The sequence below is a fragment of the Convolutriloba macropyga genome, chromosome 2, assembly GCF_964194025.1.
Source record: "Convolutriloba macropyga chromosome 2, txConMacr16.3, whole genome shotgun sequence".
NCBI classification, from domain to species: domain Eukaryota; kingdom Metazoa; phylum Xenacoelomorpha; order Acoela; family Convolutidae; genus Convolutriloba; species Convolutriloba macropyga.
In genome coordinates, this window is record NC_134469.1 from 26,353,314 (window position 1) to 26,371,088 (window position 17,775).

At 29.3% G+C, this 17,775-nt stretch overlaps 2 protein-coding genes across 5 annotated transcripts in view; both read left to right on the top strand.

Annotated features, from left to right (window-relative positions):
• Positions 1-17,775, top strand: part of LOC142358564 (uncharacterized) — a 319,087-nt gene that overhangs the window by 192,719 nt on the left and 108,593 nt on the right. The gene's annotated exons all lie outside the window — the stretch shown is intronic.
• The window catches only part of LOC142335214 (uncharacterized), a 56,224-nt gene that overhangs the window by 2,950 nt on the left and 35,499 nt on the right, over positions 1-17,775 (top strand). For 2 of the 3 annotated variants that reach the window (XM_075383606.1, XM_075383607.1), the window contains exon 2: positions 2,856-3,062. In XM_075383606.1, coding sequence (XP_075239721.1) covers positions 2,876-3,062 — 187 coding nt within the window. In that variant the 5' untranslated portion in view covers positions 2,856-2,875. Of the gene's footprint in view, positions 1-2,855; positions 3,063-17,775 lie in introns of those variants that run through there. The other variant, XR_012758862.1, reaches the window with a different exon arrangement.

Here is a 17,775-nt window from a genome sequence, read left to right on the forward strand (position 1 = left end):
TTCGACTGTTCCTGTTGCTTTCTATGACTCCCAATTCTCAGTTCTACTTTAGCTTTTAGTTAATTAGAATTTCAGTTAACAAAATCTGTAAAGAAATGCGTACCATTCCGCTCCAAATGTAAAGAAAGTTTTTAAATCTGGAAAATTATTCATAAAGCAGACAACCTTGTTCTTTTTGTAGATTTTGAAGCAAAATTATTATATACTTTTTAAAGCTGCTACCTAGTTTTCAGGGATTTAATTTGACAGCAAAGTTGCGTATGATAATATTTAAGAGACATTCAAAAAGATAACAGAATACGCAACCTGCTGAACGAAGAACAAAAATGATTTTCTTCCATCTTCTTTGACCTTCATCTTCTTGAGTAGCGTAATTGACTTTGATCCTTCGGCTCTCAATTTTTTGTGCCTTATTGATTAGTAGTTTGGTTTAATGCAATTACTCAATTTCATTTGATGTCTGTTTTTATGTTTTCACTTCAATTATTACAAACAGTTTTTTTTAAAATACCGCAAAATACTAGCCAAAGCAGTGTCCGGCAAATTATTAAGAGTTAAATTTGGTTAAAGCTAACTACACGGATCAGAAATCGGATTTTTTAAATCAAAGAAAACGGAGAAAGATATTCATTTTAGAAAAAGAACGATGGAAAATTTTATCGTTTTCAGCGCTGCTCGGTTCTTCTCAACTGATGCTCGGCTGACTTTAAAACATATTTTTCCGGATTGCACCGGTTTAAATTATATTATGTGCAAAAGTTACGTCAGTACATGAGTAAAAAAAAATTGGAAACCTTAACTTCATTCTTTCATCGCTTTGTCATGTAAGCACGAAGGAAAGAAGCTTTATGGTTTCTTTTTATTTAAATTGTAAAAAATTGTTAATATAAAATTTTGTTTTTGATTTTAGAACACCTAGTTTGTGATATAATGCGGACTTGAAATAATCTTCTTGCCAAAGAGAATTTTCGACAAAATCTTCAACACTTTTTTGATGATTTTTTCTGTTCGGCGATATTTTTCAGTCCCTTATTTGTTTGCTTTTTTTGTGTGTCAACTGATCGACGCAATTTGGTTCGCAAATTACTGTCTGTTTTTCTTTAAATGAAATTTTTCTTGGGTTGATTATTCTTGTTAGGTTTCAGTGAAAAACAAAACATTGTTTTTACTTCTGGTAAAATTTTCTCGAAAAGAATTTTCCAATTTCTGAGTTTTCCAGTTTCCATATTATTGTTAGTCGCACATAAGTTTGCTCTTGATTGATTGCTTCATTTTCAGCTTTGCAAACTGGTAGTCAAAGGAACTCTTCCTCTCAGAAGAACGAAGAGTTTTTGACAATTTTGAGACGCATGCTGGAACATTGTGTGCTACGGACAGTCTCGCACGAGCCATCTTGCTCGAAATTCGTATAGATTTCGTTTTTTGAATTCTAGCAATAACACAATTCAATTGTTTTTGCATGAAAGTTGGAAATGTGATGTAAATTCTTTTGACTGTTTTGATATTGGGACGATTTTTCTATGGCCTATTTATGAGAACCACGTATTTTAGCTATTAATTTTAGTGATTTCGAAAAAGCGGGAAATTGTTGTAGGCTTTTAATTTTCATAGAATTTTTAGACCAATTTTCAGCTTTTTGGAGCGATATGCAAATAAATGAGACTGACACCTCATGCGACCGCCGCTAGGTGACGCATGAGGGGTCACCTAGCGGCGGTCGCTATATATTCAACAATGGAATTTAGTTACGCGAAGCCTGGAAATAAGTTACTAATATTGTGGTAGGGATTTCTGTTTGTCACGAGTATTCACGGTTAAATATCCCTCGTTTAGAGCGTTTAATTAGCCTAAAACTCATTGCCAAATCTTTTAAGTAAATAATTGAGGCCAAATTCCAAGACTTAGTTGTTCTTGTGAACAGTGCTATGGATGATTGTAAAACCACTAGTTGTCTTTTTATCAACTAATAGCATCAAGGGGGAAATTTATCACTAATTAGGCTTTCTTTTATTTTGGTAAATGGATACTGTAACAGTGGGAATGAGTGACGCGGAAATGGGTTTACTTGTAGGGTGGAAACTAGTGGATTATGGAGTAGAAACGATTGAAGAAAAATTTTCCTAGGTGTTCATGGTAAAACAACACAATAAAGCCAACCCCACAATAAAGCTAGTGGGGAATATAACCAATTTTGAAAAAAATGTACCTAATTAGCCTAGTGTCACTGTTTTCCACACACGCTTACAACTCTTAAATTATGGGTCGTAAAAAACCGCGTATGTGTATTTGATTTTTCGAGTGTCCTGTACTTCGTTTTGATACGAAATTTCGCTTGGGCTAGCCTTTTGTAAATTTAAAATTGCTTTTCATGTGAGCTGAATGTTTTGATGTGGCCTTGATGATACATTGTCTGTGGAGGAAGTGTAGAAGATTTGGCTGGATGCCATATCTGGAAAACGAACTCTTTTTTTTCTGTTGCCAACTTGATTTGGGGATTTGCATCAATTATACAGCGTGTTTTTATTTAAACATAAATCAAGCAGTTTTTTTCGAATGATTAGTGGCATTTTACAGAAGAAAAGATCAGGAGGTTTTTTGAAGTTGAGGCAATATACAAACAATATAGGTGATTTTTGGCGCGCATATAAAATGCCGAAAGAACAGAATTTATATTCACTCAAGGAAGTAATTGTGGTAAAATTATTTATAGGTGCTTAATCTTGAACTGCTGAGAATGACAGCTGTTTTGAAGAACAACAATACTTTTGACTTCATACATTGATAAAGTTTATCTGTTGTGAAAAAAATAATTTATCAAAAGAAATCTTGGTATAGAAATTTTCTTGTTTGTTTAGTGAGATTTTCTGACCTCCAGATGAACTCCAGCTCGTCAGTCAACAAGAGCATTCGCTGCTCAACTTGTAATACAAGGCACCATATTAATCAGCTCAAAAGATGCTCAGGTTGCTCAGTAGCACAATACTGCAGTAAGAAGTGTCAGAAGTCTGATTGGCCGAAGCATAAACGACATTGTAATGATCTCAAGTCATATGTTGCACGCGGTTCTCAACATTTTAGCTCCCCATCTTTTTTGTTATGGGATTTTCGAAATTTTTTATGATTGAAAGTAGTGCACGTCAGTAGTGGATAAAACAAGGGATTCAACCACCAGTAAAATTTGTCCCTTTCTCCTAAAGCTAATCGCGCATGTCGAATCGGGCCAAATTTTACTGTTTGTTGAATCCCTTGTTCTATCCACTACTATATATTAGCTCTAAATTCAATAAAAAAATTAATTAAAATCAAAAATAAAAATAAAAAATCAAAAAATCAAAGCAAAATTTACATTTCACTCTTTAAGAGTGATTCACTCTTATTCGGAGTGATCCCCAGTAGAAAAGATCGCTCTTTTTCGCTCTTAAAGAGTGAATCCCTCTTTTTTGATATTTTTTTTATTTTTTTACTTTTTATTTCAAATTATCTATACTTTTCAATAAATTTATATTTTCTTTTATTTTTTCTATATTTATTCCATTATTAATAAGAAATGATACAAAATTATAGTATTTACATGAACAACTATCAGTGAAACTGCTCAACGGAGTTAATTTACAAATTTGCAGATCCTCAGTTTGGTTAATAACTAAAGGACTTACAGCTGTAGGACTTTGCCAACTAGGATTAATTGTTTTATCCGCGAAGCGGTTACACCGATCAGTTATATCAGGAAACCTGCTTTGCAGATTTCTACTAAATCCTCTAGTCAATTCTATATCTGGATGTTGTTTCTTTACATGAGCCCGTATCCCATCATATCTCACAACAGAAGTACAATATGGACAATTAACTTTAGCTGAAGTACAACTTCTACATGTATACTTACCCCCATCAAAATTATTTAGTGGTTTTATATAATTACACTTATTAAAACATCTAGTTAATACTTCTGAGCTAGGGTAAGGGTTAGGGATAAGGTTAGGATCTGAGTTAGAGTTATAGTCATAGATAGAACCAGAACTAGAACTGGGGTTAGAACTAGAATTAGAACTAGGGTTAGAACTAGAAATAGAATTAGAATTAGAATTAGAAATAGAACTAGAACTAGATTCATTTTTTAAAGAACAACCCCATGGGGAAAAATCATTAGCACAAGTACCACTTAATATTATATTACCACACATACATTTATCAGTTTTATCTTTATGAAATGATTCATAATGATATTTTAAAACAGCAATGTTTCCACATTTATAGTTACACTCTAAACATTGTAAAAGCATTTATAATAGGTAAACTTTAATGTCTCTGATAATATTTAGCCATAATTTCAATTAAATCTTTAGTATTATCTTTAGATGTTATACACTCTGCTAAATATTTATTTCCTAAAGTATTGAGTGTATTAGTTTTACATCTTTTATCTAAGATCAAATCAAGGTCTAATTCTTTTTCATCTTTAACTAAATATATAATCTCTTCTCTAAATTCTTCATTATTTATATATAGTTTGTTTAAAAACCTTCCTCCCTTTCTATTCAAAATTCCCATCTCTTCATTGACAAAGTCACAGTTACACTGATCAGTATACGAACTTTGTTCATGGTTTACCAAACTGCTTCGTGTTTCACCTTCCGACTCTTCTCCATATCCAACATTAACTAATGTATTTACTTTACTCAACATTGTGCTTGCTCCCATTGCTACAGTTCCAGCATTTCTTGATATTGAATCGGGATAAATATAACTAAATATAATTAAACCTGTGCCTATAATTCCACCAATATTTGATAAAATTTTCATACCCTTCCCATAATCATTTCTTTAGTTAGAACATCATTCTGTATTTTAATATTATTTAAAGTAAGAAGTTTATTAAAATAAAACTGATAATTATCATGATTAATAACATTTCTATCTGTTGCATTAATCCTTAGTGGTTTCATATATGCTGTAAGTTTATTTATGTCTTCTCTTTCTAAATCATCTTTTAAACTATGAGCTTTTAAATCAAGGAAACCAACTCTTGAATCATATATCTTTGTTCTATTACTACTAATAATAATAAAAGTATTTTCCTTTTTTTAATATTTAATTATACCATAACGAAGTTCATCTGACATTCCATCTGTATAATTATAATAGTTACTATATAATTCACTAATTATTTTTTTGAGGTCATGTTCACATTTATATATCTCATTAAAGTTTTTAAATAGGTCAGGTCCATTATAAGTTGTTAAAAAAATAGTATCACAACTCATTCTTGCTGTATTAATTATTTGAGCTAATTTATGACACATTACAATCATTTGAATATTATAATGTCTACCTTCTGTAAAATAATAACCTATATCCTTATTTAACCTATCACCCATATCATCAAGTACTATTACACAATTTTGAAATTTATGCATATTATTTTTTGTGATCATATTTATATCACATTTATTAAACCCAGTATAAAACTTATTAGACTCAGGATCTATCTAGTCTCTGTCATCTTTACACACTATAACTATAATTTTAGATAGCTTGATCTTGATCAGTGAAATTGCTTTGCAGATCTTGAACTTGAACTTGATCTTGAACTTGATCTTGATCTTGATCTTGATCTTGAACTTGATCTCGATCTTGATCTTGATCTTGATCTTGATTTTGGACTGAGTATAATTTTAAATATTGTCTAATAAAATATGTTTGCCTGTACCAGTTCCACCATAAACAATAGTATGTAATGGTGACTTTTCATATTCAAATCTAACTAGACTCCTATTCATAAGTCCACCAAAGTTTTCTTCTAGTTTTGTATATTTACTTGGTCTTGAATCATATATTATATAGCAAATTCCAATTATAATAATAAAAATAAAAACCGCATTACCTGTTTCCATTTTTATATATAAAATTTATATATATATATAAAAATGCTCATCCTAACTTTTGAGGAATTCAACAATAAATTTAATATTGATAATAATGCTATGAGTGATATCAGAATAAAAGATATAGGTAAAGATATAAGTCTAACACCAATTGAGATTGTAAAGAGAGATCAAACTCCAGATAGTATCAGGGATCCTTTCTTCAACATTATTGTAAATCTACATCCAACTGAAGGTACGCATTGGGTTTTAGTTATAAGAAGAGAAGATCAGCGAAGCGGTTACACCGGTGGTCCAACATATTACTTTGATAGTTTTGGTGTAGAAACTCCAACTTTATTTTTAGAAGAATATGTTGATCTAGGCTCCAATGAAAGAATACAACAATATGATGAATCTTATTGTGGGGCTTATTGTTTATATATGATCTATCTTATTGATAGAGGATTTAGATTTAAAAGTGCTTTGAATATTCTAGTTAATCAATGTAAATATCCAGGAATATATAATGAGTGTTTTTGTTTAAGTTGTAATGTTAATGATAAAGATAATGTTAATGTTAATGTTAATGATAAAGATAATGTTAATGATAAAGATAATGTTAATGATAAAGATAATGTTAATGTTAATGTTAATGTTAATGTTAATGATAATGATAATGTTAGTGTTAAAGATAATGATAATGATAATGATAATGATAATTTTTTATATATATTGGATGAAAAACATGGTGAAACATCGGTGGAACCGGTTCCCGGATGGGTGAAGCCTCATGGCGAAGCATGGACGAAGTCCCATCAAAAGTTTAAACCTAATAACAATGGTGAAACATGGACGAAGTCCCATAGTCCTACTAACAGTATCCGCGAAGCGGTTTCACCGATCTCTGTAAACATAAATGATGATCTATATTCATGGTTAAATGATGATGATATAATTACTGAAGCCGCATTCCCAGATAACTTTAGATGTATAATATCTGGTCCTAGTGAATGTGGTAAGTCATTCTTATTGAAAAAACTAATTCTAGCTAGTATATACTTTGATAAGCTATACATCATTGGACCTACTGGTGATCAGTACCATGGTATAGAAAGAATAAACCCAAAAGCAGATGTTGAATTTATTTAAGATATAAAAGATTTACCATCTCCCGATAAACTACCCAGACTTAAATAAACTAATGATATTCGATGATGTTAGAGCCAAAGAACCAGTTATTAATGAATACTTTTGTAGAGGTAGACATAATAATTGCAATATGATATATCTTAATCAAAACCTGTTCTCTCTGGATAGGCAGAGTGTTAGAGAGAACTGTAATCTATTTATTTTATTTGAACAAAGAGGTAAAGTCCGCATATCTATATATCAAGATTTCTTTAATAATGTTGAACTTAGTTATAATGATTTTGCTAATATATGTAATAAGGTATGGAAAGAGCCTTATAATTATATTGTCATTGATATAACTAAAAATAAAAATATTAATGGTAAACTAAGAATTAATTGGGATCGGAGAGTTTTGTAGTTTAGTTTAAGTATCAAGGAACCTGCTTCGCAGATAAGTCTAAGTCTAAGTACAAGTATAAGTCTAAATCAAATGTAAAGTAAAACTTAATACATCACCATTAAAGTCTATAGGTCTTCCATGCTCATCTTTAATATGAAATTCTATATATTCTATTCTATCTCTAGTTACATTTTGATATAAGATATGAGTTGGTATAATATTTATCAAGTAACCTTGTGGTTCTGTTAGATTAAAGGTATATAGTATGTCTGTATCTATACCATTATCTTTAGCTCCAGATATAATATTGCAATGAATATAAATAGTACTAAAACCCATAATATCAATAATTTTCTGAGATTTATATCTACCTTTTTTATAAATTATTTTTTCTAAATCCTAGTAATGAGGCTAGTGAGTTTTCTATATCAAAGCTGAGTGCTCCTTGTTTTATTTCCATTAAACATTTCATCGTATTCTTATTGGGTTCTATTATAACATTACCATCAGTTTCTTCTTTTATTAATTCTGCTATATCAGTTAACTCATATGCTCCCGATGTAATAGTTGAATATAGCAATGGGATTCCTTTATAATTATGATTGAGTATAGATGTAATGTTTGGGCTTGAGGTAGAGATAGGGTTAAGGTTAGGGTCAGAGCTAAGAGCCCGAGGTAAAGCTTCATCATCTTCTATAACAGTACTAGCATATAAGAATTGATTGTTTCTCCTATTCACATTAAACACCGAATTATAAACAGATAATCTAATGAAACCTAATTTTGTTGTATTAAGTATAGGTTCATTAAAGTTAAACTTTTCTGTTGGTTTTATCATTCTAAAGTTAAGTGTTTGCTCTTCTTTAGTTTTAGTTAAAGCTTCATGTATCTTTTGTAGTTCATATAATATCAAGTTGTCTGTCATTTTTTATCTAATAAAAATGGATTTTAATTTGGATACAACTTATAGTTATAATAATGATATACACAAAAGTAAGATTATAAAATATAAACCTAATAATCTGGCAACAATGAATACGGTTAATACTAACATTAATATCATACTCAATAGAGAAGAGAATCACTTAAATTTTCGTGATTCATATCTAGAGATGGAGTTTGTTGTATCAGATGATGCTGGTGGTGTATTTGCTAATGATGCTAATATTAGATTAGTTAATTATGGTATGATGGCATTGTTTAGTTCAATTAAGCTTGAAACTAGTGGTGGTAGGACTATTGAATATATAGATCATTGTCATCCTAATCTATTGATGTATAAGTTATTAACAAGTACTGGTGATGAATATGAGAGTGGTTTTGTTAGAAATCAGGGCAATAGAGATAGTCAACTTAAAGGTGACCATATTGCTGCACAACGAGGTCATATGTATATGATGATTAAGATGAGTGATCTGTTTGGTTTCATAAATGATTTAGAAAAGATTATATATGGTTTAGGATTTAAACTATTATTAAAAAGAATTGATTGTTAATATATGGTTTAGGATTTAAACTATTATTAAAAAGAATTGATTGTATTATTAAGAATTGATTGTTTCTCCTATTCACATTAAACACCGAATTATAAACAGATAATCTAATGAAACCTAATTTTGTTGTATTAAGTATAGGTTCATTAAAGTTAAACTTTTCTGTTGGTTTTATCATTCTAAAGTTAAGTGTATGCTCTTCTTTAGTTTTAGTTAAAGCTTCATGTATCTTTTGTAGTTCATATAATATCAAGTTGTCTGTCATTTTTTATCTAATAAAAATGGATTTTAATTTGGATACAACTTATAGTTATAATAATGATATACACAAAAGTAAGATTATAAAATATAAACCTAATAATCTGGCAACAATGAATACGGTTAATACTAACATTAATATCATACTCAATAGAGAAGAGAATCACTTAAATTTTCGTGATTCATATCTAGAGAAAGAGTTTGTTGTATCAGATGATGCTGGTGGTGTATTTGCTAATGATGCTAATATTAGATTAGTTAATTATGGTATGATGGCATTGTTTAGTTCAATTAAGCTTGAAACTAGTGGTGGTAGGACTATTGAATATATAGATCATTGTCATCCTAATCTATTGATGTATAAGTTATTAACAAGTACTGGTGATGAATATGAGAGTGGTTTTGTTAGAAATCAGGGCAATAGAGATAGTCAACTTAAAGGTGACCATATTGCTGCACAACGAGGTCATATGTATATGATGATTAAGATGAGTGATCTATTTGGTTTCATAAATGATTTAGAAAAGATTATATATGGTTTAGGATTTAAACTATTATTAAAAAGGAATAATAATGATAGAGCTCTATATAGAGTTAATGCTAATCCTGGTGCAGTTGCTAATGATGGTAATATAGAAATTAGAGATATATCATGGTGTGTACCTTGTATTGATCCTAGTAATGATAATAGAATTATTGTGCAAAAGGGTTTAAGTAAAAAGAATAATGTAGACTTTAGTTATTATGAAAGAAAGACATTTTATAAGAATGTACCCAATGCTACTAACTTCTTGTTTGATCTAGGTATGGAAAGTGGTACGGAAAGACCACAATATATTATAGTTGGTTTTGAAAATATTAATGTTAATGAGCAAACTCATGATGCAAGTACATTTGATGTAATGAATGTTACTGAATGTTATTGTAAGATTGGTAGTGAGTTTATCCCGAGGATAGAATGAATATTAATTATGGAACCAATAATTATAATTAGGCTTTTAAAGAGATTGTTAGCTTTAATAAAGATTATAATGGGCTACCACATAATATAAAACCATATATAAATCATAGAACATTCAAAAGTAATTATAGAATATATGTATTCGATACTAGATATCAAAGGGATCATATAGGTCCACGACCAATACAACTTAATTTTAAATTTAGTGCTGCAGTTGCAGATGTTATATGTCATGCATTAGTATTAACTAGAAAGGTTATTAGTGTTAATAGTGATGGTAATAAGATGGTTGTTATAATATCATAGATATAATTTAAGTCATAGATATAATTTAAGTCATAGATATAATTTAAGTCATAGATATAACTCTAGCGATAATTATAATTTTAGATATAACTCTAGCGATAATTATAATTTTAGATATAACTCTAGCGATAATTTATAATTATAGTATAATATAGTTATTGTTATAATTATATACTTATACTTATACATAACCATATACTTATACTTATATTTATAGCTAGTCAGCTCTAATTGTTACTCTTGTTACTCTTGTTAACACCCAACTATTTCTTATTAATATTAACAAAACCTTTAGCATAAATAATGTCTAATTTCTTTTTATTCTCTAGAGCCAAGCCTCTAGCTTCAAGCTTAACCTTGGGATTGGGCTTGGGCTTGGGCTTGGGCTTGGGTTTACTAACAACAAAAGGATTATACTTTTTAACTTCCATTATTTTTTATATATAGAAATGAGTCTTTTAAATAAGTTCAAAACTAATTCATATTGTGTTGGAGGTAGAAATTATAGTGGTACTGTTAATATAAGAGGAGCTATTACTTCAAAAGGTACTGAAATGTTAAAAGGTAATTGTGTTTTATGTAGAAGGAATAAATCAATGACAGTATCTGATGCAACAAAAGAAGCAGAAGGACTTAAATATTTCTTTAAAAGTGTTGGTAAAGCTACGGTTAATTTTGGAAAGAAGGTTGCTAATAATCCAGTAAGAGCATTAGAAAAAGCAAGTAAAATAGGAAGTGCAGCTGCATCTAGAAAGCCTAAAGCAGCTCTAGCGGCTACACCTGATTTAATTAAATTTGCAACTACTGGTGAAGGTATAAAAGTAGTACAAAAAGGAAGAGGGTTATACTTAGGTACAAAGAAAAGATAATTATTTGATTATAACTATGATTATGATTATGATTATATTATGATTATATTATGTTTATGATTATGATTATAACTAAGATTATGATTATATATTTATCAATAAATATTAATACTAATATTATTATTACTAAACATACTATTGTTACTAAACACTATTAAATTTAATCTAAAAAAAATACTCAACTTATTCTTCTTGCTCTTCTTATGTTCTTCATATAACTTAACAACTTCATTATACTCATCATTATCTATTTTATTATCATTCATTGATTTAGTATATAGTTTATTAAACTTATCACTAAACTGTTTACTTGAAATATACATTTGTGAATACTTTATAATTTTATTTCTAATTTTAGTATTAATTGTTTTTGATAATGAACCACAAACAGTTGCTGTAGCAAAAGCTGTTGGTATAGAATAAGCTAATCCTATACCTGTTAATGAAACTGATGTTGCTGTTGCAGTTGTTGCTATTGATGATAATACTATTTCTGTTATCTCAGCTATGTTAATATAATTCTTATATCTACTTAACTTCTTATTATAGTTATTAGTTTCAGTTTCATAAAAATTTCTTATATCTTTTATAATGTTAATATTGTTGTTAAATTTATTATTAGTTTGAATCTTTTCGTTTTTTTATTGTTCATTAACGGTTGACAAGTTGGGATATAGGAATCTCTCACTCGGTGCTGTTGGATTGGTCATTGCTTTGCTTATTTTCATTAGTAAAAAATTCTTTCTATTTCTTTCATTATATCTTCTTGATTAAAACTATAACGCATCTCAAGTCTGTCTTTCTCTTTATTATCAAGTAACTTACTTTGTAAAAGTATAGCAATTATATATTGTACTATAACACCTCTAAGAGATTTATTGTATTCTTTCATTTCTCTCAGACCGTTAGTAAACATTTCATCTAGTTGTATGTTAGTTATATTCTGATTAAATTTATTATATTCAAATTCTTGCTTTAATTGATTATATTTAGAGATAGTATCTGCAGCAACTTTATTAATGAGTTTATTGTTGATTCAATAAACTCATTAATTAATTCTTCATTAACTTGTGTTTAATTTAGTTGTAATGTTTTAGTTGTAACTTTATCAAAATCACCCTTTCTTAGTTCAGTTATGTTTCTACTTAAAATGTCTTTTTTATTAGAAGAGGATACTAAGTTATTGTCACAATACTCTTTATTAACAACATCTTTTTCATCTATTGGAGGATGAACATTTTTAATTTTATAGGTATCCTTCATATCAATATTATCATTATCTTCTAGGAATAACCCACGAGCCTTACTTAGTGTTAAGTTGTTTCCATTCCTTATATGACGTTTCGCTTGATTGAATCTGTTTCTTGTCATTATTTATATTAAGAAATAAATCCGGCTTGCCGGCTTAGAACCATAGGTCTATATTTAATGATTCCAAAACCTTATTATTAGATTCAAAATCAAACTCGGATTTCAATAGTTCCTGTTCATAATATTTACCTTCTATTATCTCTCCATTAATATCTTCTATTTTATATGTTGGTGGATGTGTTTTTAGAACTTTATTCACTTTAAACAATTCTCTATTCCAATTAGAAGTGTAACCTTTAGAGAAGATATTACGTTTATCTGCATTTCTAACTTAATCACCAACTTTAAATTTTGGTGTTGCTTTGGTAGAATTAATCTGCAAAGCAGTTTCACTGATATAGTATTTAACTTTATCAGGATTATTAGAAGCGTCAACTGGTGTCATATTAATTGTTGAGTGAATGTTATTGTTATATGTTACAACAGCATCATTTAATATATTTACCCAATTACCATCACCGTTGATGAACATTGGTTTGTTTATTATGTGTAATAATGTTCTATTAAATCTCTCTATAAACACAGCCTTGAAATCACTATAAGTAGAATACAGCTCTATCCCTGAAGCGGCTTTGCCGGTTCCATAATCTTTAAGTAAAGATTTAAATGTTTTATTGTAAAACTCACTACCTCTATCTACCCATAATTTTTCTGGTTTTCGTCCTTCTGATAGGATTGTTTTAAAACCATTAGTTATAGACAAACCAGATTTATTCTTTAAAGGAATAGCCCTTGCATATTTTGTGAATATATCTACAACTGTTAATATAAACTTATAATTATTATTGTATTTACTTAGAGATGACTTATCAATTAAATCAGCTGACCATGTTTCATCTTTATATAGTGGTATTATTCTTTGTTTTTCAACTTTGTTATTTGAGGACTGAATACTTCTTTAGCTAGTTGTTGTTGTTGTTTTTCTAACGTTTTATTTATGGACATAGTCATCTGCGAAGCAGGTTCCCTGATGGACGTAGTCATGATTTCACCTATTTACCATAATTAAAAACAAAATTATCTAGTTGATTTTGATTAATAATATTCATAGATAATAGTTGCTTAGATATATCTAGCATTTCATAATATAACCCATCATGACCAGCTTTTGTTTCTAGTATTAATAATTCTAGTCTTTCTACTAAATTATTTGGGTTGCCATTTAATCCCCTGCCAAATATATCATCCCTTACCTCCATTATACGTTTTATTGTTCTATATCTAGCGCTTTTCTTATCCCCTTTTCCTAAATCATATCTAATATCCTTTAAAAACCTTTTAATTTTGTTTTCATCATCCTCAACCTTATCATCATATGTTACATTTGTTTTAGTAAGAAAATCAGTAAATCCTTCTGAAAACTCATATACATTATCCCTAACTAAAAATGCACCCTGCTCTAGAGTTATATCAACACCATTCATTTTATATCTCCTACTAGGTAAATCTACGAGTTCTAATTTTAATTGAGGATTAGTTTGAGCCCCCATGTCATGAAGAAGTTTGGCTGTTTTTGTATCAACATAAACTGGTGCTATATCTTGAGTTTGCTTTATGGTCCCCTTTAACGTTTCACCAATCTTGGAAGCAGTTTCACCCATCTTGGAAGCAGTTTCATTAAACTGGGAACCAGCTTGCTCGATCTGCGAAGCAGTTTCACCAATCATTTTAGTTTGTTTATCTAACTCTTAATTTTGCCAATCTATAGCTCTTAATGTTTGTTCACTTAATGCTAGATTCTGTTCATTGTTTGTGTTTATCTGCGAAGCAGTTTCACTGATAGTTTTGGTTAGAGGATCAGATAACTCTTCTATTTCACCATAATATTCTTTTTGTTTTAACTTATCTTCTAATCTATTTCTTCTGTTTTGTTTTTCTAGATTGTTTAATTCTATGTTTATCTAGTTTAGTCTTTTTATATGTATTGAAAAATTATAATAAGAGTAAAAAAATGGATAATGAAAACAACTTCTCTCTTAATCTAAAAAGATGTTTAGCTTGTAAAAGACGTTGTAATACTATAGATGAGTTTATCGATCATATTAAGGAACCAAATCATGATGATTTAATAATTTCAACTTATTCTAAATATGTAGATGGGGCTGGGAAGATAATAAAATTTCTAGAATATAATAAAAATATAATAGCTGGAGCTAAACTACATAAGAATACAATCATGGGAGACACTATGGAAAAATATATGGCTCAGATAATGATTTATAATAAACTAACTACCAACCATATGGATTAAATGAATGAATTAGGTCTATAATTATTTGTTATAAAAATTAGCAAAGCTCGTTATATAATATAATAGCAACTTCAATTAACTTTCTATCATCATTAATGGTTAGTTCTAGAATATTATTAACCAGTAGGTCTTTGTCTCCATCTAATGATCTGCGAAGCACTTTGGTAAACCGCGAGCTTTGCTCGTTCACTGATGCTTGGCGGATCATTTTTATTAAATCTCTTTTGAATAGATATAGATTCTCATCATGAGGATAGCTTTTAATATTATTTACATAAAATCTTTTATCATCAAATGTGTTTAGACTTATCTTACTTGTTTTTGTTGTTGTCATGTTATCGCCAACTTTTTGTATTCTACATTCATCTACTGTTCTCTGTGAATTATTCATTAATGCATCATAATAATCTATGGGCCTAGCATTTTTATGCTTCTTTATTCCTTTTTCTTTAGTGTTTTTGGGATAATTTTTGAAGCTATATGTTTTGGGGGACAATGCTATAAATTCCTCAATAATCCTACTTCCCAGCTCGTGCTAAAAACTTTTATTAGTTTTTATAGGTATGTCTAGATTACTTAAGTCCATATGCTCATCACTAACTTTACCTTCACTTTAACTTAATACGAAACTGTCCGTATCCATATAGTGAAGTGTTAGATCTTTGAGGGATGGTTGTAGAATATTATAGAATACATCATACATGTGTAATTTACTTAATTCTAAGATAGTAACACCTACATATACTGGAGAATCATATTCTATTTTTTTCTTTATATATTCTATTTGGCTATAATCTCTATATCTAGTTATATTCGTAAATGTTGGTTTACTTACACTTTTCATTATCTTTTCTTCATCATGCAAGAACTTGCTTTGAAAGAAGTGTAGAGGATTCATGCACATTCTTCCATATAATGAGTTATTCATTATTTTCCTCACATCCTTTTCTGCTTCAGTTTCAGCTGTTGCTCTTTTATTTGTATTGTTTTGTATATAATCGCTACATATATAATCTTGTTTAAATTTAATTACTCTATGTATTTTTGTTACTTTTACTCCCATCTTAACATAGAACTTTAACATCCTATAATGAACCATATATTCTGTTTTGTTGTTTTGGTCTAAGATTAATTTCTCTGTTCTTGCTTTACTTTTCTCTCTTTCTCTGCATCCCAATTCATTATCATTTATCTTTTTTTTATTAGGCATTAGTGCTAACTGTTCTGTTCTCTCTTTACATTCATTAGTATAATCAATATCACAAACTATATAGTAACCATGATCACTATCATCTGGAGTATTCAATATTACATCGAGGAACCCGCTTCGTGGATTTAGAGAAGTAGTAGTAGTAAACTGGAAGTCCTTATAAGGTAACTTTTGAATCATTGCGTAACCATATAGGTTGTTTAGGTCTATGTACCATATGGTCTTACCATCACTGTTATCTATATATCTATCACCCATTATTCCACATATACCACCTCTCTTTGCTCCAACAAAATCATCTAGCATTTGTTTATCTTGTAATGTATCTAATGTTACTCCGCTTGACATTAACCAACAATCAAAACTGTAACCCGGGAGACTAACGTAATGTAGTGGATTGAGCTTGAATTCTTTCATACTTAGTTTAACATATTCATTCATGCAATAGTCTAATATTTCCACATCATTTTGTAAATACTCTATAGTTAGATCTTTACCAGTTTTATTACTGTTTTCATTATTAAAGTTATCTACTTCCTCTTGTGTTGGTAATTTATTATGTAGAGAGGATTTAAAGTCTTCTTTTTTTAGATTACCTATAAGATTATTATAGGAGTCTAAACCAAAGTATTCATATGGATATAATGTTTTAGTTTTACATCCGTATAACTTTGCCATTTGATCTAGAGGCATAGCTAAGAAGTTATAACTGTCTAAGAATTTGAGACAACCAATGCTAAACATCTTAGATTTACCAGCAGCTAGTGGTATGTTATCGACTTTTCTTTTATCATTATTCTGTTTGAAGAGTTCACTGTATAGTAGGTTGAAGTCATAGCCAGAGCCATTATGGAATATTACTGGAAGGAAGTTTTGTTGTTTGTATCTTAGATTACATATTTTACATGCTGGTCCCCTATATTTACCAGTTTCATGACAATGATCTCTTACTTATTTAATACATGTTTTGCTGCAGATATGACAAGTGTTATTAGTTTCATGATATAATTTACCTTCTTCTGTGAATATCATCTTTTCGTTATGTTTGAAATTATTCTCAGTTTCCATTTCTAACAGATCTCTAGCAAATCTTTTGATGCAGCCTAGACCGAAGTAGTGCTTGAAGTTACCTTGCCAGTTGTAACCCACAGCTATTGGAATATGTTCAACTATTACATATTTTAAATCATTAGTTGAGACATTGGTGAAACCGCTTCGCGGATCAACAATGCAACATTCTATATCGGCAGTTATTATATTTTTTAAATGCTGACGTTTGTGTTCATTTACAAAAGTAATATGTTTTTTCTTAGGACAAACAATCTCTGGTTTGAATGAGTTGTTGCATTCGTGTTTATCATATTTAATTTGTGAGTTAAACCAATAGGTACACCTATCACAATAATAGTATTTAATGTTGTTTTTATTTGGGCGATCTAGCCACCGATTGAAGTCACCATATTCATATATTGCATTTTTATTAATATAATCAGTATTGAAAAATATTTTAGTAGTTTTAACTTCTTCTTTGGTTCTCTTATAATCACATTCAGCCGTGATCTTATATTTAAAATTCTTAACTTTTCTGAACTGGTAACAGTTTTTATTTTCTTCTAAAGAGTAATTAGTTGCTTCATCTATATCTTCAATGTTATTCCCAC